General features: G+C 34.0%; 1 protein-coding gene across 1 annotated transcript; it reads left to right on the top strand.

Moving 5' to 3' along the window:
* The first annotated feature begins 227 nt into the window (after nt 1-227).
* Nucleotides 228-10661, top strand: LOC129236008 (uncharacterized). Its single transcript, XM_054870166.1, has 6 exons — nt 228-234; nt 2312-2389; nt 2443-2624; nt 2875-3073; nt 3165-3271; nt 10539-10661. The coding sequence occupies exons 1-6, from the start codon at nt 228-230 to the stop codon at nt 10659-10661; spliced, it is 696 nt and encodes a 231-aa protein (XP_054726141.1).
* The last annotated feature ends 10212 nt before the right edge of the window (nt 10662-20873 follow it).

Below are 20873 nucleotides of genomic sequence, written 5' to 3'. Positions count from 1 at the left end.
TAAAAAAATGCAACTTCTTAGAATCGTCGTAGTCGGAATTGATACCTGGACATTCATATTTGCATTCCTTATAGCAGCACAAACTTAAAGAAGCAAGAGCGGAACTGCCTTAGTACGAAAATAAGAAACCCGTTTTTCTAAATGGGTTATTGGACTCGAAAATTCATTTCTGTTTAGGGACAATAAAATGTAATTTTTTTAACATTGCGCGTTCGGTTTTTAAGAACATGGAGCGTAAGGTTAAAGTTCATTTAATCACTTAAAATTTAAATGGAATTTAAAAAAAGGTCTCGCGTATTTGTGGTATGCACAATCGCGAAGCAGAGCTGGGTCTCAATTCTTTAAAGCTAAAAAATCCATAAGCGGTAAAAAATTCATTGTGATTATCTTTAAGACCAAAAACCAACAGGATTGTGGGATGGCAGAAAGAAAACGACTTCTAGTAAACCGGTAATTTAATTCTGAAGGGTCCTTTCAAGGCATCAAAGGCGATTAAGGCTGAAACGAACAAAGCATCAACAACTAGAACGATGTGGTGTTAGCAGGGGCGAAGCTATCGGGCAGAATATTTCGGAAAGTTGCTCTGCTTAAAAAGGCAAACGAATTTCGCTCATGCGCACCTGTCATGAAGTAGTTCAGAGGGAATAAAAAGTAGCTTAGCTTGCTTTGAGGAGATAAAAGAAAAATAAATGTTTTTGAATGAAAATGCAGAGATTTAAAGAACCAGTACTTGCAATGTAATACACAATGTTGGCGGTAATGTTGTGGTTTGCCGCTGCTTCTTATTGAATGCTATACTGCTTACAAGGATTGATTTTATCATATGATGAAAAGAATATGGCCCCTGGGGGGTTTTTCTGCATTACAAAGACCCGTAAACACTTTTCAAAGCTAGTAAAAGGTGGCGCAAAATTAATCATCCCATCGGAAGATGTATAATTTATTTAAATGGCGCAGTATAGCGACAAAATAAATAAGTTTCCATCACTCAAAGTCACTTTTTTTATTTAGTAAAAAAGTTACTCAACAACAAAATATTTAATTTTACGAAACCTTGTACGCCACGTCAAATTGTTGATTGACCAAGCCAATCACGTGGCCTGAGCCCAATTAAAAACCTGCTCCATGGTTTTGTAAGAGAAGTTTAAAACAGATGTTTTATTACTCCCACAGAAACTAAAAAGAAAATACCTTCCAATAATTAGTTACTTATGCTATAATACAATGCAAATAATTTATTTTGAAAATATAAAGTCTTAAATTACTCTTACATATAAATAAATAAATAATAAAGTCTTAAGAGCAGAGAATATAAGAACACTTTCTTACAAGCTCTTTCGTTACTCACAGACTTCTGATTAGCAGAACGTTAACAGAGGCAGAAAAACCACTTGTATACGCACATTCATGTGCACATGCAAACATATATTCTCAATGTAACAACAGCGATGACAACTTGTCTATTAACAGCGTTCTTGGCGCCATCTGTGTACCATACTACCTAATATGTATGTGTGAAAAACGTCCGCAGCATTAGAGAGCTGTTATCACTCTCTCACCTCTCAATTAAATACAGAAAATATACAACATAGCACACATCACTATTTAGCTGAGCGCGTAGAGGGTTTGTTCTATATACATAAAGTTATTTTAGCGTCGCAGGTTCAAATCCAATGGGACTTGTTAAAAATAAATGAAATGAAAATAAAATAAAATTGGTAAAAATGCGATTTATATTGGCATAATGTACCAACTGGGTTTCTACTGAAATCAGTTTATGGATGGTTCATTTCCACATAGATCGCAGATTAAATATACAGGGTTATTCTCTCAATTGCTACGTTTAGTTCATAAATGATAGTGACATGTGAATTTCCCAACAATTTTATTTTTAACTTCTTCACCATTTTAATTCCCAAATATTTATAATAATTGTGTACATACAGCTCATTTATACGCTTAATTAGAGTTCTAAATGTAACTTCTATTCGGAATAATAAATAAAAACAAAATATTTCAACTATTGGGCAAGCAACTTTTGGTATTTAGCTATTTTTTTCGATCAATAACCTTTTATAGAAAACCTATACAAAAATTAAGTAAACTTATCATGAGAGGGATCCTTAAGCTACAGATATGAATGAAAATTTAAAGATACATTTATGAAAAATATAAAAGAAAAACGTTGCTGGAAAAGTCTAGACTTCAAGTAAATATAGGCAGAATTTACAACACAATTCTTTCTTAAGTGTACTTAGAGGATTATTGTTTGTGCCAACGTCTAAAAATCATATATTTCTTTTATTTTTAGCAACCACAAATTTTGTGGGGAAATTCACGCAAAGTGTGCGTCGCATCGTGCAGGATGTCAAGGACGAAGGAGCGCCAAGTAAGAAATTTAAATTTTAGACTTTTATTTATTTGAATTTGCAACTTTTGCAGGTGGCATGACGCGCGACGAGGTAATCGATACCAATGAACGGTTGAGAGCTTTACGGTTGCGGCTGGAGGAGTCATATGACACAGCCAAAAAGGCGCTTATAAACCTCATGAATAAATATGGAGATTCGAAGAGCCAACGTAATGTGTTCCAGCGTTATCCAATGCTTAAAATTATGATAAAAGTAAGTGCGAAAATTTAAAATTTATTTCTAACGTCAACAACTCATACATACATACTGTATTATACAATAATTATAATCCCCTTACAAGAAACTAAAAAAATGCATTATTAAATGTAGAAGAATTTCTAATATATACATATACATATAAAGCATACTAACATACATACTAACAATTATTCTTAATAACTTATCCCACATTCATAGTTTATCCAATAATAAGAATATATGTACTATAATTTGTCTATATCAGGATGTTATACGCTTGGAAACGCAATATTGGACTTTGATTGATATACCGAGACAGGAAAAGCAAGAAACGGTGCCCTCGTATGTGATGCGTGCCTGTGCGATTATGGAAAAGACGCAGAAGTCTGGTGAGGGTGTAAAGACCTCCGCCAAGTTAGCCGAGGAGGCAACGGAGAGGCGCGAACGCATGGAGCGTTTGGAATGTAAGTGTAGTGACGCTGAAATATACACAAAGATTACTGCCTTTTTATTTTTGAGAAAACCATAATTTTATAAATCATTTTTTGTTTACAGTCATGACCACTGCACAAATCGAACACGAGAATACACAACTGATAAATGATTTATACCGTTTGCTGAAAAAATACTTAGGTCTGCGGCATTTAATCAGAGTGCTCAAGGTAAGAGAAATATCTTATGTATGTAAATATTTATTAGAAACTGTGATGGTGCATGTGTAAAGTGAATAAAGAATGATTACTTCGCTTTATATTATACAAAGTGCTTCTTATAATAAATATTATATATAGTATGTTTTCTCTTACCACTTTGTATTAAATCAATTTTTTTATCCCAGCGATATTCCTAGTATTCATATTACTTATTTTTTATAACGTGTATAAAAAATAAGTTTTGGATTTTTCATTGTTTTTTTTTTTTTTTGGGAAAACGGAAAACAGAAAAATTTAATAAATGGTTGACATCAAGTATTTCGGACATTGGGTTAAATTGTTCTGAAATTTCGTTTACTTGTAGGTTTGGGTATAATAAGAACTGAAACGAAAATATTAAAAAAAATATATATATAACTTTGAAACTTATTCAATGTACAGAGCCTTTTAAAATAAAGTATTTTCGGTTCTTCGTAACATTTTTATAAATTATTATTTTTTTTCTCAGTTTTTACGTTTAAATATTTTATTTAAATAAATTTATTAATATATTTTATTAAAATAATTTCTTTATTCAACATTCTTGGAAAAAACTTCTTCCTATTTATTTCTCTCATTTCCACTCCTAGAGAGGCTCTCAATGCACTGACACACGTTATTCCAATAGACCTACATATAAAGAAGACGGCAACCATGAGTGCATTTAGGTTAAATGAAGCGGGTCGCTGGAAAGGAAAAACTTATGGTCACGCTAGTCTATTATTGCGACAAACTCAGTTAACCTCGGTGAGGACTGACTACATCGTCCCGAAGGTAACGTTCAATAGGAATTTTGCCACACTCTTTCCATCTAAAAAAGAATGGAATAAGGGATTCCCTCTAAACAGCTTCGATACCACAGTCTATACAGATGGCAGTAAAATGGATTGTGGTGTTGGAGCTGGTATATATTCTCATAGACTTGGAATTGAAAAATCTGTGCGTCTCCCTAATACCAGCAGCGTCTTCCAAGCGGAAGTACTAGCAATTGGGGAAGCCTGTAGGTTACTAATCGCAGATTTCTCTTTTAAGGGCAATATCGCCATTCTTTCGGATAGCCAAGCCGCAATCCAGGCGCTGGACGCGACTATAACAACCTCTAAAGTGGTGGAGCAAAGTAGGAACAGCCTCACTAACTTGAGTAAAAACCATAGAGTAACCTTAATTTGGGTCCCGGGACACCGGAACGTAGAAGGTAACGAAAAAGCTGATGAACTGGCAAGAGGGGGATCTGCCATGAATAGCGCTCTTGCAGTACCAGTATTCATTCCACTAGGTGCGGTCAAGAATGCAATTTCCCTAAAATACCTTCGAATTGCAGATTGTAGATGGAGAGACCAGACGAAATGCAAAATCAGCAGAACGTTATGGCCCACCTACAACCTCAAGCAATCGTTGACATTAATAAACATGAAACGACGGGACACCTGTAGACTTACGGCAGTCATAACTGGCTTCTGGTCTATCGGAGAACAAGCCGCCAAAATGGGCATCCCTCACAACACATACTGTCATAGTTGTAAACAACCGGAGAAAAAAGAAATAATCTTCCATTTTCTCTGTGAATACCCTGACCTATGGAAGGACAGAATGTTAACCCTGGGCAAACCGCTGTTCGAGAGTCTCGAGGAACTGTCTGGCTTAGACGTCAACAACCTAATAAGGTTCCTAAACCGCACAGACTGGATATAGTCCTGCTGCAAATAACTGTTAAACAATTTGGTAACGAGGATGTGGCAACAAAATGGTGCGGAAGCGCTAGTTGGATTCTGGATGAATCACCACTCGAACTAACCAACCAACCAACCACTCAACATTTTTCCTAGTTTTGTCGTTAATAGCTGAGACTATGCTCAGGAATTTCTGAACGATTCATAGCACGATTCCTATAACTTTTAAATTTATATTCAAATACCTGCAGCGAACCAGTGAAAAATATAATGAAACCTATAATTTAGCATATGTTAAGTAGTAAAAGTTTGTCTCGTACAGAGTGGTCCATTAAGCGTTTGGACTTCAAGTCAAGCCGGCTACAAAAAAGACGCTTGAATGCTTCCCCTACTTGTTTGTTGATTGAAAAAGTAATCCTTATTATTAACCCTTTGCGCTCGAGGCGCTTTTCTATCGGGTGAACCGGCAACTCGAGAGTTATCTCACGCGCTCCCGCTTATTTCATGAGTTCGTTATTGTTAACTTTCTTTGGATTCTGTGCACAGTGTCCATTCTGAAGGTTCAGTTTCTTTTGTACAATCATTTTGGCTTTCAGATTCCCTATCGATTAATCGGATTTTTCGTCTTCTTACTCCTCTAATGGGGTCGCTATCTTTATCACTTCTATCTTCGTTCTCCTGGACAAGCTGTCTATGTAGTTATGTAATTTCGTTCGTTATTGCAGAACAATTTAGCACTTTTCACTAGAAGTAATTTCGTTGTCGTGTTCCATATTTATTGGGCTCACTAACTTTGAAAGAAATATTGCGATCGCCAAGAAGGCTGAGTTCGAACTTATGTCCAAGACAAAGTCCTACTTCGCTATAGGAGATGAAAGCGGTGCTGCAGATTAAATATCGTGGCGATAAGCAACCATTCACGCATAATTTGAGACTTATGTATGCATTGGTGGCCCTGTCAGCTACGCTGAAAAGATTGCTTGTGTCTGTGACATAAACAGTTTGCAGTATAGCTTTCATCTCGTATAACGATAGAATCACACGAGATAAGACATTTAGACACATCGATCTGAATTATGTCTCTGAGGCACCGCTCGAGTTATTGCATCACATGCATTGTGCCTGAGAGGCTCGAGCGCAAAGGGTTAAATGTAGTACACTATTTCATTTTTCAACTTAATTTTTCATTATACCACATTTTGCGAGCGCACTTATCTCACCAATAGCAACATCGATTTCATGTTTCAATTTTTAAATCGCCTTTGGACGGTTATCGTAACAGTTATACTTAAAGGTACTTCATAAAAAATGTAATGGTGTCAAATTGCAGTTTCTAGGTAACCAATTCATGCCACACTTTCGATTATTCTATATTGAACTTTCGGTATTCGATTTTAAAAATACCAACTTTGTTCACGAGCGAAAAAAATGGGACCCATTTTGTAAATTTCTAACTCAAAACTAAATTTCTGACATATAACATATGTTATTTTAGCTGCTACAGTCAAATAGGAGAGTGATCTAATTCTAAACGCTATTTAGATCGACTTACATAAACGCAGATCTTAGTGATCACCCGGGTCTTTTATAATCAATCTTTTTTTTCAAGATTCTGCTTGAAAATCAATACAACTCTGCATTCGCTTGAACCCATTTTCAAAACGCTTTTGACTCTCAGAAGTGGATACCTCCAAAAAGAGATGTTTAAAAGCTTCTTTAGGCGTTGAAAAACGTTGGTCTCGCATTTTATTAGGTGCCAAATCAAGGCTGTAAGGTGTATGACCCATTAATTCGTTATTTTAAGTGAGCCAATACGTAAGAGCTCGCATTGGCTTGGTGTAGGATGATTTGTCTACGACGGCAAGTTTTCCTTCATTCTCCGAAAACTTCGGGCAAACAGATGATTGCATAACATACAGAACTCACTGTTTTAAATTTTCTTAGTGGTAGAGTTGCGACATGACCACATTTTCCAGTTTATGTGAAAAACAGGCCACCATTTGTTTTGAGATGCTTCTTCCGCGCACAACTTGTGTTGGATTAAGCTCGTCTGGTAAAACTCACACAGTCGATTAATAAAATAAATTAAATTAAATAAAAATAGAATAAATCTTCTTAACGACGAAATGTTCAGGGAATATTGAATGAATGCTGGTCCCACTAATGTTGTCCGGCGGCCACGTTTGGAACTCATAACGTTCCTTGAATCGATCTTTTTGGGGAGATGAATTACTCAACTCACTGAAAAACGAACATACAAAGCCCGTAAGTGAAAGCGTTGTATCTAAGTTTATGCTAAAAAATACCAAACTTGTCTATAAAAATATCCATTTACAGCTCATTAAACGTAGTGATGTACCTGTATAGATGATGATTACGTGCCATACTATATACAAAGTGAAGTCCAAAATAAACAAGACTGAGCGAAAATAGAAATGACAGGAGCTTTGTTCTGATAACTTCAAGTTTATTTATTCAAAATAGTTCCCTCTGGCCTCGATACACAGTTTTGCGCGATTTAAAGATTTTTCGAAAGAGTGTTTCAGGTAATTGACCGGAATGTCCTTCGACTTGACTTTTGACTTCCCCAAACGCGATTTTTCATTTATGTCCTCACAACCATCTCTGAAACGTGTAAACCACTCATAAACTTTGACACGAGATAGACAATCATCGCCATAAACCTTTTTCATCAATTCCAATGTTTCGGTAAACGTTTTACCGATTTTAAAACAAAATTGTTTAATAGCTCTTTGTTCGAAACTCATGTTTGGTACCGTTGACACAAACATACTGAAACTTTAGAAGCAATAACTTCGCTTCCACTGAACCGAATGTCACCAAGCTTTCACTGGAAGTCAGCTAGGGTAGTAACATCCAACGCACGGACTCACTAAACAGATGGCATCATCGAATGGTTAGCGCCGTATTTTTGGTAGGGTTGGTGCGTGACTACCATTTGGAGTTCAGAGAGAACGTGGGTTCGAATCTCGGCGAAGCACCAAAATGGAGAACAAGTTTCTTCTAATAGCGGTCGCCCTTCGGCAGGCAATGGCAAACCTCCGAGTGCATTTCTGCCATGAAAAAGCGCCTCATAAAAACATCTGCCGTTCGGTATCGGAGAAGCTCGGCCAAAACTAGAAAGGGTATATATATATATATATATATATATATATACAGTCTGCGTCAGAAAAAAGGAACCACGATAGTTCATGAAGTGTAAAAGATATATATTTTAAATTTGCTTAAATGAAAGTATGTACAAAACTACGACCCGCAATTACTCAATAAGCCGCGTAGTCTCCATGGTAGTCGAGTATAGCCTGGCACCTTCTTTATGCTTTGAACCATCTTTTTCATGTAGCTCGCGAAAACAAAACCACATTTTGGGAACTTGACGCACGAATTGCTTTAAATCATGCACTGGCCTTCCGGAAAGATGCGTTTTCATAGTTCTCCATACATTTTCAATGGGGTTGGCGTCTGAGGACTGGGAAGGCCAGTCCAATACTGTGACGCCATTTTCTTGTTTTTTTGTTTCTCATTTTGTTTTTCTGAGAGCAGTGGTTTCGATGATGTGGGACGGTAGGATATGTTCGACTCCTTCAGTCGACGTTCGATGGTGTTAATACTCACATCTATTCCCTTTTTAGCAAGAACTGATTGTGCTTGGCATAGTCACAAAGAGGGTCCCGCTTAAAAAGTTGGCGATCACTTTATCCTGCTTTTTTGTCGTCATTCGCTTCAAGCCGCTCTCGGAAAAAACATTAACATTTTTATACACCTTATACCACTGATTCCACATCACAACAAACTTTTTGGATTTTTAATCACTTTTGCAGACGCTGCGAAAGATAATTTCGGTCCTTTCGAATGCGTAGCCCTTGAGTGGGACTATTACGCAGCAAAAAGCAGAACGAAATATATCTTGAAGTTACAATAAAAAACCCGATTATTTCCTTCTGACAAAGACTGTATATATATATATATATATATATATTAGGGTGGTCCAAAAATGCATGGGAAAAAATTTATATTAAAATTTTTATGCTGCCGCCCCCCATAATGGTAAAGAATGAAAAATAAAAAGACCCGTATTTTTTTTTTTTTTAATCAGACCATATTTAATGGTGCCGCCGGGGCTTTGAAATATCCCATGTATTTTGCATGGGGAAAAAATACTTTTTCGTAGATTTCATGTAAAAACCTGGAAAATGAATATATTTTAACCGGATACCTCAGTTTCTCTTCATAATTGGTCAGGGAATAACAACCAATTATGAAATAATTAATTTTTTTGTATTAACTATTTTTTATAGAACCCCAAAAAGCCCCCATAAAACGAAAATCTAAGAAAAAATCGAAAAACAATATTTTATATTACTTTTATGAAAATAGTTAATACAAAAAAAACTAATTATTTCATAATTGGTTGTTATTCCCTGACCAATTATGAAGAGAAACTGAGTTATCCGGTTAAAATATATTCATTTTCCAGGTTTTTACATGAAATCTACGAAAAAGTATTTTTTTCCCATGCAAAATACATGGGATATTTCAAAGCCCCGGCGGCACCATTAAATATGGTCTGATTAAAAAAAAAAAAAATACGGGTCTTTTTATTTTTCATTCTTTACTATTTTGGGGGGCGGCAGCATACAAATTTTTTTTGGACCACCCTAATATATATATATATATAATATATAACAATTACAAATGAAATTTTTTAAGACAAGAAGGCATTCTTTAATGTACGCATACGAGTATGTAGTTAAACCCGATTTTTTAAATATATGTACGGATCCTTATGCTATGTACTATCTAAAACTTTCTTGGACCTTGCTCTTGGCAATACTAGCTACTTTAGCTAGTGATTCGTTGTTTGGAAGCTTGAATAATTTTTGAATATTTTTCCATTACACAAATGAAACAAGAACTTTAAGCAAACAAAACTTGTGAAAAAGCACATAGTCTTTGATTAAGAAGTACTGACTGTCTTTCAGAAACTGACCGTACCAATATTTCATATATCGTAGTACACTTAATAGTCAGTGAAAAGCCAGTGAAAAGCCACAATTTGGTTTTATAATTTAACATGAACTTTGCTGTTTTGTAGAGAGGCATCTTTCACATGAATTTCCACTCTCGCAAATCAGAAAATCTCAAAAATTAAAAAATTTTTTTATTCTATCTGAGAAAAAATGGTAAAATTTATCATATTTGGTCTTACTGGTTTTATAAATTAATATTTTATGTAGTTCATCTGAGAAAAAATAGATAAAAATAAAAATAAATAAAAAATATTTTATTGGGAGTAAATTATTTTCACAAATTGTGCAAATGAATATTTAGTACTGTCGCTCTAGCGGCATTTTTATTGGTGCTTTGTATTTTGTTAGTGCGTTTTTTGTTGCACGTGCAGTCGTAGTTGAAAAATAGTCTACGTTTGTGCTGACATAACCACTTTATTTACCATATACATACATAAATATTATACATTACCAATTATATGAAAATATTTTTTTTATACAATTTTTTTTAAATCTGAACATATATGCATTTTTCAGGAGGAATATGGCAGCTCAAAAATGTATCCGATTTTCCCGCGTTACACAATGCTCAAAGATATGATAAAAGGCATCATGCACGATCCCGACTATATGGAGGTGTGTCATGAAATCAATAACTGAATGGCACACTATACAACAACAACACACCTAAGGCATAACTAGTGGATGCAGAGCAAATATAGCAAAATAAAATCAAATCAAAGAAAACATTTAGATAAAATTTGTATGCAGACCGAATAGCAAAATAATCCTAACTAAAGTTGAAAAAAGTTACTAGAAGAAATGTAGACGACCAGGATGGAATCCGTCGCTTGAAATGGATTGTAAGACTTAGCTATTATGTTACATAAATAAAAATACTAAAATGAGTATATATACACAAAATGGCTTTAATAAGCAATTCACTAGCCAAAATTTAGTTCTTACAATGGAAACACCTTACATACAAACAAACAAACTAATAAATAAACAACTAAACAGGAATTTAAACTATTTTCACTTGTACCTTTCTACATGAAATTTATATACACTATACTATACAAGCATACATACATACTAACATATATTTATGGCACACATACAATATATACTAAGTACAGTAGAGAAACGTCTACCAGAGCGAGCTTTCCCCTGCATTACCAACCAACTAAAATGCCAGGAATTCATAGATTCGTTAAATCGTTTGAAAGGACAGGCATAGTTAACCGCAAACCGCATCATCACTACATATGCATACACATAATCATATACATATAAGTAGTCATACCCATCTACATATACAAGCAAATTTACTTAAGTACAATTTAGTAACACAAGCAAATGTAGCACACATACTAACATATCTATATTTACCAACAAATAACAAACTGTACCACCGAACAAGGAACTACTATACAAGAATAATGAAGGGAACACCCCACTCAGTACCCTTGCTCTGGCTTATACTTAGTAAAACAAGTATAAAATACAAACAGTAAATATCACCAAACACTATTACTCCCATAAATGTGCGCTTGAATGGCTTTCTTAAGAATCTTTCACAAACGAAAATGCAATTCTAACAACACCAACAAGAAGAGAAAAAAATTAAAAACCAAAATAAAAAAATTCCAAACGATAGGCACCTGCATATTGGGGTCCATATATACTCACCTACTTACATATATTATATATTAGAAAATCTCACCAAAAAAAACGTTGTGATTTTCCCCCGGAATTATAAACTTTGTTATATTTAAAGACTTTCACCAAAATAATATATTTCGGAAAAATATAAAGATTTGCGCAAGCTGGACCGATTTCAAAGTGCACTAATACCTCGGCTTGCGTGGCTTCGATTTGTGTTGTTTTAAAGTTGCATTTTGTTTCAATTTCCTGTGACTTCAAAATTGCGTCGTTTTTATTCGATTTGCATCGTTTGCGGGTGCAAAGCATAAACCGAAAAATCGCATTTCCAATTTTCATCTAATTATAGGTAACTTCGAGAACAGAAAAAAAGGTACTTCAGCTCAACAAACTTGAGGCAATCTCGTAAAATATTAGAAACATTCTCAAATTAAATAATCGAACTAGATCTAGGCGATTTAAGCTCAGAGAAGCAAATCCTCACTTAACTTTATACGAGGACTTTCTTGCTTTTAATTTTTATCTTAATGCTGTCAAGCAAAATAAAAGGTAATGGAGCCGATCAAATAAAAATAAGTACAAACGAATGCATTAGCGAGTAGCTGTTTGCGTCGCACTACTCCGCACACTTGAAACTGTATATATATTGTAGTATATATATATATATAATTGGCGCGTACACCCTTTTCTGGGTGTTTGGCCGATCTCCTCTTCCTATTTGTCGTGTGCGTCTTGATGTTGTTCCACAAATGGAGGGACCTACAGTTTCAAGCCGACTACGAACGGCAGATATTTTTATGAGGAGCTTTTTCATGGCAGAAATACTCTCGGAGGTTTGCCATTGCCTGCCGAGGGGCGACCGCTATTAGAAAAATGTTTTTCTTAATTTTGGTGTTTCACTTGCAATTAGTGACACAAATAAGATATTTGTATACCTCAAAAATTAAAGTTTTCATAAATAAATTATGTTAAAATTTTTTCAAAATATCGCATCAGATGATAGAAGAGTTTAGCTTAAAAGTTTACATAAAAATGTTTACAAATGCTATTAAGGAAATCAACGAAACTAATATTTGGCAAAATTAGGTCTTTAGAAAATACCTTTTCAATAATATCTTAGGATCCTAAATCGCTCAAGATTTAACTAAGTTAATCAAGTTTTCTTTAAGCATACGTTTCAAAAAAGTCAAAGAGCCATCAACAATTTTATTAATAATTTTTTATTTTTTTGTTCCTTTCCGCTCGAGTTTCTTTCAAATCGGTCCATCGTAATATTTTTCCGAAATATTTTTGCAGAAAATAAAAATAAAAATGTATAATTTCAGTGGAAAAACAGTGCATACGTTTTTGTATGAAGAGTGATGCACCCTAATATAGTAAATACATACCGTACAGTGGCTCACAGCTTGTTTGGGGTGATAATTTATTGCATAGAAAATTGTTTCAAAAAAACTTTCATTCGAAGATACAAATTTTTGTAACTTTTCACATTTGTATATTATATACATATATGTATATGTATATATATATGTATTATATATAATTGGTATTTACTACTAGTAATGGGCTACTACTACTCTTTGTAGTGGGCGCCTTAATGTTTTTCTATAAATATAAGGGCCTACCGCTTTATACCGTCTCCGAACGCCAGATGGTTTTTTATGAAAAGCTTTTCCACGCCAGAAACCCAATCGGAGGTTTGCCATTGTCTGCTGAGTTCTGACCGTCACTAGAAAAAACTTTTTCGACCGGTCTAGCCGAATGAGTTGGGGCTGGACTATCAGTCGGAAGTGTACAGGTTCATAACTTCGGGCGACTGAGTTATAAATTCCAGCAAAAAATCTCAAACCAATAATATTTTCAATAAAAACAAAATACAGCTTAAACCCATCTCACAGCTTATTTAATGTGTTTAAAAATACTTCAAAACTTATGCAAATTTTATGGAAACTTTTACTTAGTAATATTTTGTAGAAAAGCTGTTTTGTTTTAAAGCTGACTTAAGCTGAGACTGCATAGAGCCTAAAGTGTTATATTCGGACAATATTTTCCCCCACTTCTCTTGTAGCACCATTTTAATTACTGTTGGTTGCTTAAGCGATGTTTTATTATAGGTATATCGCTCAAGAACACTACATAAACTGTTAATTACAATCGCCCATAATGAATCCCATGATGATAACCGTCATTAAACAATATTCGATTTATGTTTCTATCTATAAACCTATCCCGAATACCCAATTTTCCAGTCTAATAGGTAGTTGTTAAAGATCACTCCTATTAATATTGCTAATCAACTTACCTGCTCTAAATCTGATAGGAAAACACGTGGACGCCGCTTCAGCGATTCGACTTAATAGTATGGCGCTATGGAAGCCTCGGCGGTTTGGCCCCGCTTCTATACTACATACTATGAGTAGTTGAAACCAAGAAATCGACCGCTTTTTCCCCGAAACGCACCTTCAACAGGCACTTCAAGACTAACATCCCGTCGAGAAGAGAGTGGGAAACTTGGAGTGGCTCTGGAGTTTTTTCAAAAGAATATAGGATTAGAATTATCGGTCCGACTTCCGGACTACTGTAGCGTATATCAGGGAGAAGTCTTAGCCATAACGAAGGTAACTGTGTACCTTAACACACACGCTGTAACAAAAGCTACAATAAATATAATATAAATTCTCGGACAGCCAGGCGGCCATCAAATCAATGGAGGCAGTTATACTAAGATCTAAGGTTGCTCAGGAATGCCTGGCAGCTCTTAATGATATTAGCGTTGTCTTCAAGGTCAGCCTTATATGGGATCCGCAACATAGAGATATTGAAGGAAATTGCAGGGCCGATGAGCTAGCCAGAAAGGGTACTAATCTTCCACTTCTTGAAAACAGAGGCAGCATTGGAATTCCTATGGTAACTTGCAAATTAAAGATAAAAAATAATATTCTCCCGGAGGTCAGTAGGTCATGGAGAGAAGAAAATACTTGTGTTACAAGCAGGCTTATTTGAAAAGATCAGGTGAATTGCTTAACCTCTCAAGAGCGATCATCATGGCTTGTGTTACCTGTCATTAGCTGTTAGATAGGCTAGGAATATTTCGGCATGAGTACTGCACAAGTTGTAGAGACGAGCAAGAGGAAGAAACAGTAGACCACTTCCACTGTAATTATCCAGCCTTAGCTAGGTGTAGAGCAAGGTTGTTAGGAAAATACCATGATCTCTTACGGAACTATCCAGTGTTGGGATAAAAGATTTAATCTTTATTTACATGAATTTTAACAAACTGAACTCTGGACTTTATATTATATATCGTGCACTAACAAATGGTTTGTTTCCAGCTGTTCTTCCATGAAAATCGGCATTACAGAGTATTAATTAAGGAAAAAAATAAAAAATTTGCGTAGTTTGGAAGTAGCAATATTGGCTTCAATAACGGCAAGAGTTCGCACACAGAGCAAGCTGTGAGGTCGTTTTACGCGGTTTTTGGTTTTTGTTGTAAATATTCTAGTTGAATTAAAGTTACTTTGAATTTAATTGTTGGTGTTTATAATTCAAATATACGTATTTATCTTTGAATGTACATTTAATTTTGTGGAAAAGGAGACTTAAATAAAAACTATCACACATTTTCTTTTGTAAAAAGGATCAAAGGATGTGAGCCACTGTTCATATAAGTGCATTCATACTTTATTCCCAAATACAATTGCATGCCTATGTGCATATGTGTTTATAAATGTACATTGGCAATTAAATGTATACTACATGTTTACAAATATACCAAAATTCCAGAGTTCATACACATACGCATACCTACAGACCATTTATAGCCATATTTGTGGCAATAACTCTTCAATGTACCGTGTTACAAACATTCATACGTACATACTTACTTACCTTCAAGTATTCGGAAGAAGTAAACAAACAAGGGCATTTGAGCGTAAAACCACAAATATCAAGAAAACAACAAGACAAACCTAATACACCATAAATCAAAAAAAAAAACAAAAAAAATTAGAAATACTAGAAAAAGTGTCTATTTCTAAACTTTTTACAGTTCAAACACCAGTAATGGATATTAAGCCACTAGAAAAAAAAACAAAAAACACATATAAAAGAAAATATAAATATGCTAGAAAATATCTTGAAAGATATAAACATGAGTAAGATATAGTAATATAACCACATTTATACATGCAAACATAGGTGTTTTAGATAAATCTTACAAATGAAAGACAAAAATAAGATATCAATACTTGCATATAAACATACTTACATATACATACATATATGAAAAATTATAGTTAGACAATATATGGGAAATATTCCCGGAAAGCAAAAATAAAAATATATACATACATATATATATCATATATAAAATAATAGGCATACATAATCAATAAAATATTTGTCTAAGAAGAGTAAACATCAAATTCCTAGTTTAGCAAAATTTTTTTCAAGTTAAGCATTAGTCATTTGCATACATAGTGAAATATTTAAAAAGTAATGAAATTACCATAAAAACATACATACTCATGCATATGCTTCAGCAGCGGTATAAGAAAATATGATGCACAGAAATATTAAACTTTTACAGTGCCCTCAAAAATCTAATTTTCTCAACATTGATCTGAAAGCAAATGTGAAGTTCTAAAGTCAAAATCTAAAACTTTTGTGAAACCCAACAAGCTATATTTACAATTTTGTGTTTATGCTCAATCCACAATTACGGGTATACTCATATTATAAAGTCTTCCCCTCAAATTCTTCTTACAGCAAGAGATGGGCAGTGAGTCTTTTATCCAAAGTTTTTACTTAGCTAGACATATGTACATACATCTTAATTAAATATCCTTTCCAGAACTAAATACATATATGCAGCCCACATATTCCAGAGCGATTTGTGTTATTCGCCGATTATATCACTCGTTTACTGTTTGCGCCCGCAATTCTCAACAGGCTTATGAATGTGAGGGTCTTACCAATAGCCGCCGAAAATTCGCGTCTACATTAACTGAAGTTTCTGAACCATCAAGCTCACAATTTCGATTAATACGAGTAAATGTTAGTTAGCCAGTAATACCAGCAATTCTTTCCTAAAATGAGATGCAAAACTTTTCTAAAATTCGATTCAATTGCCCTGCTCGATATGCATTCATTAAACTAGCACCACCAATTACCCTATGAAGTGTTGTACAGTGAAAGTACAGTCATCGTGGCTTCACTGTAGAGAGGCAGTGGCAAGAAAGGTGTTCGATGCTTTCAATTTCCTCGACGTCCTAGCAAATGCGGTATATATCGTTTGTCGGAACACCTATTGTTGTTGTTGTTGAACTGGTTGCATATTTCTACTAAAAGCATCCTAATTTTTACTACCATTGTTCTCGAGTGATGCCTTGGTTTTTTTTTTTGCTTATTTTTTGGAGTCAGCTCCATTTTGTGAGATCCAAGCATAGCAGTAAACTTTTTATCTCTATGTCTGAGATTTCATTCATTTGCTGGCTTACTGAAAGAGGGAAGTTTTGCTCTAGCTAGACCCGAACATTCGCATAAAGAGTGGAAGAGACTTTCACACCCTCCGCCTGACAGCTTCTGGGATGGGATTAAAAGAAAGGTTAAGTCTGGCTGCATGACCCGATACCTTCCAGTGACCTGTAAGGGTAGCAGGTATACGTGAGATGTTCCGGCGAGCGCATCCTAAGAGGCAATTCGTCCTCTGGAAGTTGTACGACGGCAAAGTTTTTCTTGTTGTAGTACATATAGTATGTATAGTTAATTGCTTGCACTTTATTTCGGCTAAAGCATAGTGGTGCGATATGGGTAAGTTCAGCGACTCCGAATAGAGGTCAGCTCCCACACCACAGTTCATCTTAGAATCGTCAGTTTAGATTTCAATATCGAGCCAGAACACCTACTAGACCCAGTCCCCATAAAGCAATTCGCAGTAGCAATCCAAAATTGATAGGGGCATTCCAAGTAGAAAAGGGATGATCTTGATCTACCCTTATCAAAACTTGGCTAGATTTGGTGTGCTTTTTCACATGTGAGTTCCGTAGCAAATTTTCTGTTTGCCTGTTCAGGAAAGCTTTTATTATAACTACTCGACATCATCCCACAATTCTCCTAAATTACTTTCCAGAAATATTTTCGTTGCTTTGGATTATAGAGTCCGCGAAGAGCCGTAATCTGGTCAGAAATGGCAAAATTTTCGAGTGAGTTTCTATGATACAATCAAAATGTTTCTCAAAACAAAGTTTTTTCAAGCTCGTTCAGCTGTTTAGTTGTGAGGCAATAGCAATGGTCGCATCATAAATTGGATAAGAGGCCTAAACTTCTATTAATTAGTTTGTTATGATTACCACAATTGTCTAAAAGTTAAACAGATGAACGTACATGTTTTGATTTTTACCAGTCAAAGTATACCACGAAGTAACCCATTAAAACTCACACTTTTTTCTTGCAGTTCCCTCTCAGGTTCGAATTTTTGAACTCTCGCATATCACCAACTTGAATGGCTTTAATCGATTCATAAAGTTATTCTTACATCGCCAAATGCAGTTTCGTTAGTTGATAATATTCTCAAAGTAGAGTGAAAAAGCTTGTGAAACATAGAACTTTTCCACGAAAGAAACCAATAATACCGTAAGATCAGATCTTTTTCCGACAAGAGTATGAAGCATATTAATAAAACCAGTATAATAACAAAACTATATAAAGGGTGGCTAATTTTCAAGGGTCGGTGCTGATTTTAAGTAAAATACAATTATTTTAGAAAATACCTATTATCATTTCTTCATATTATGATACTATTGGTATGGCTCAATTACCTATGGAGCAAAATATCGGCCAAATGGCCGCCGCGGTCTCGGCGGCCTCGGCAGCACACCTCCAAAGACCACCAAATGCAAACCTAACCACGGTTTCTAGGGTCGGTGTTGTTTTTAAATAAAAAACAATTTTTTTAAGAAATTATGATATGATTATGATTATTATGATATTATTGGTATGGCACAATTGCGTATGGAACAAAATATCGGCCAAATGACCGCCGCGGCCTCGTCCAAATTTTCGATGACGCTGAGGCATAATTGAGGTTATGTGCCGAATTATCTCATCCTCTTAAATCGTTGCTGGCTTATCGACGTACCCCTTTTCTTTCAAATAACCCCAAAGGAAGAAGTCCAACGGTGTCGTTGAGGTTTAGGTGTGGTTCACATTCAACATCGGCCCTTGAAATTTAACCACCCTTTATAAAAACTATATCCAAATGCCAGATTTATTTCAGAGTAAGAAACTGCTGGACTATAAAATCGAATTAAAAAATTTTACCATAAATTATTTTTATTTATGGATTTTTTTTTGTGAAATTTAGGATACAGTAAAAATATTAATTTAAACTACATAAGGTTATGAGTCCGAATACATCAGTCAGCTGACCTGTGCTCGGATTTCTCTAACGCCCAGAAATGTCATGCATCGTTGGATCTTCATTTTCAAAAAATAATTTTAGATTGAAAGAACTACCGAGGTCAAGAGAAAAACAAAATAAAAGAAAAAAAAACAGGAAGTGAACCGAAATTACTGCTGATTAAGTGAAATTCATGGCTATGTACTTACATTTATAGCATACAACATTTACATATAGGAGTATAAGTATGTGTGGTTAAACTTGTACAAAACTATTTATATGTACATACCTACATATTGAGAATATATCAATAAAAGTTGTGCTTGATTAAATCCGAAAATAGTAAAAAAACAAGTAATTAAGAAGTGTAAAAATTACATACATACATATATGACGCTAAATATCGTAAATTACCTAGAAGAGCGATTCCAATTCAAGTGATCCAATTACTTTGGACATTGACGGTAATTCTTCTAAAAATTAGTTTATTTGTAGATTTGAGAATAATAAGAACTGAACTGAACATTTGTTTAATGTAATGTTTGGATTTATTCAGTATTGAAAATTGTGCAACCGAATTTTTTGAACTGAAATATCATCGGTTCTTTTTAATAACTTTTTTTAGTTTACTTTGTTTTAAGTTTATAGGACTAAATAAACTTCTTAAGCAATTTTTTAATTTTGAATTTTATATTTTTCTATGAAAACTCACTCTATGCTGTCATTTATGCAAGTTTTAAAATGTAATTCCAATAACTTTTCGAGTTATATAATATTATATACGTACAATGAATCAGTAAAAAATGTCACTATAGCTAATCTCAAAAAAGATATTAAAATGATTTTGTAATTTATTCTATAAATTTATTATAGCTATTACTATAAATAAATAGTACAAAAAATAATAAGAAAACATCTTATGGGAGCCTTTATTAACGATGACCAAATAAGGATTTTTTGCATTATTATTTATTCTACAATATTCAAAACCAAAATTTATAGAACCGTTAAAAAGAACTGATGATGTTTGCCTTCACTCATTTTTCAAAAATACCCCCAGGTCTGTAGTACCAGTCTGGTACCAGGATTCATCATAATGGGATCCCATAAGTTTTCGCGGTATATTCAGATACAAACACCGAATCAGCGAAAGACATCGCTAAGAATATAAAAAAAACATTAAAAAAATATATAAAAAATAAGAAAACCTCGAGGAGTTTTTCAAAATTGCCAAAAAGTTTTTTTCCGAAAATTTTGCACCAAGAATATATTTTTTTCTCAGCTTTTTTAAATATGTTGAATTAAGAAAATTAATTCATGAAAATTGTAAAAATTTTTTTTTAATATTTTTTGTACATAAAATATATTTTTTACTAATAAGAAAAAAAAAATTTCAACCAAAATATATATTTGTTTTTAACAAATTCTTTTAACAAAAATATATATGTTTTTTAAACAAATATATAACTTTTTTGCAAGCAATAATTTTATCTTAAAAAGTAATAAGAAACAAAAATTGGGTTTAAACAAATTTACACATTTTTTTCTAAAATCTGATTTTATTCTTAAAAATACAAAAATATAAAAATGATGAAAAGAACTTAAGGGGTCCCGGTGGTCCAGAGCTCGAAAATTTAGGGTATTTTCAGGAATTTTTTTACAATAAAAAAATGAAAAACGATATTTAAATGTCTTAGGCGTTTTATGTAAATAAAAATCGTTTACATACAAAAATGAATAATTTTGAAAATGGCCATTTTGGCTCTTCTATTTATCTGAAACACAAAAAACCAAACAAATTAATCAGC

This window comes from Anastrepha obliqua, chromosome 1, assembly GCF_027943255.1.
Source record: "Anastrepha obliqua isolate idAnaObli1 chromosome 1, idAnaObli1_1.0, whole genome shotgun sequence".
NCBI classification, from domain to species: Eukaryota; Metazoa; Arthropoda; class Insecta; order Diptera; family Tephritidae; genus Anastrepha; species Anastrepha obliqua.
Note: the sequence above shows the minus strand (reverse complement) of the source record. Positions and strands in the feature narration are given on the sequence as shown.

What these genes read in the sequence shown, in the direction of transcription:
- LOC129236008 (XM_054870166.1), top strand. An exon ending in CAAGGACGAAGGAGCGCCAA is followed by an intron (nt 2,390 to 2,442) that starts GTAAGAAATTTA and finishes CAACTTTTGCAG; the next exon opens with GTGGCATGACGCGCGACGAG. An exon ending in ACGCATGGAGCGTTTGGAAT is followed by an intron (nt 3,074 to 3,164) that starts GTAAGTGTAGTG and finishes TTTTGTTTACAG; the next exon opens with TCATGACCACTGCACAAATC.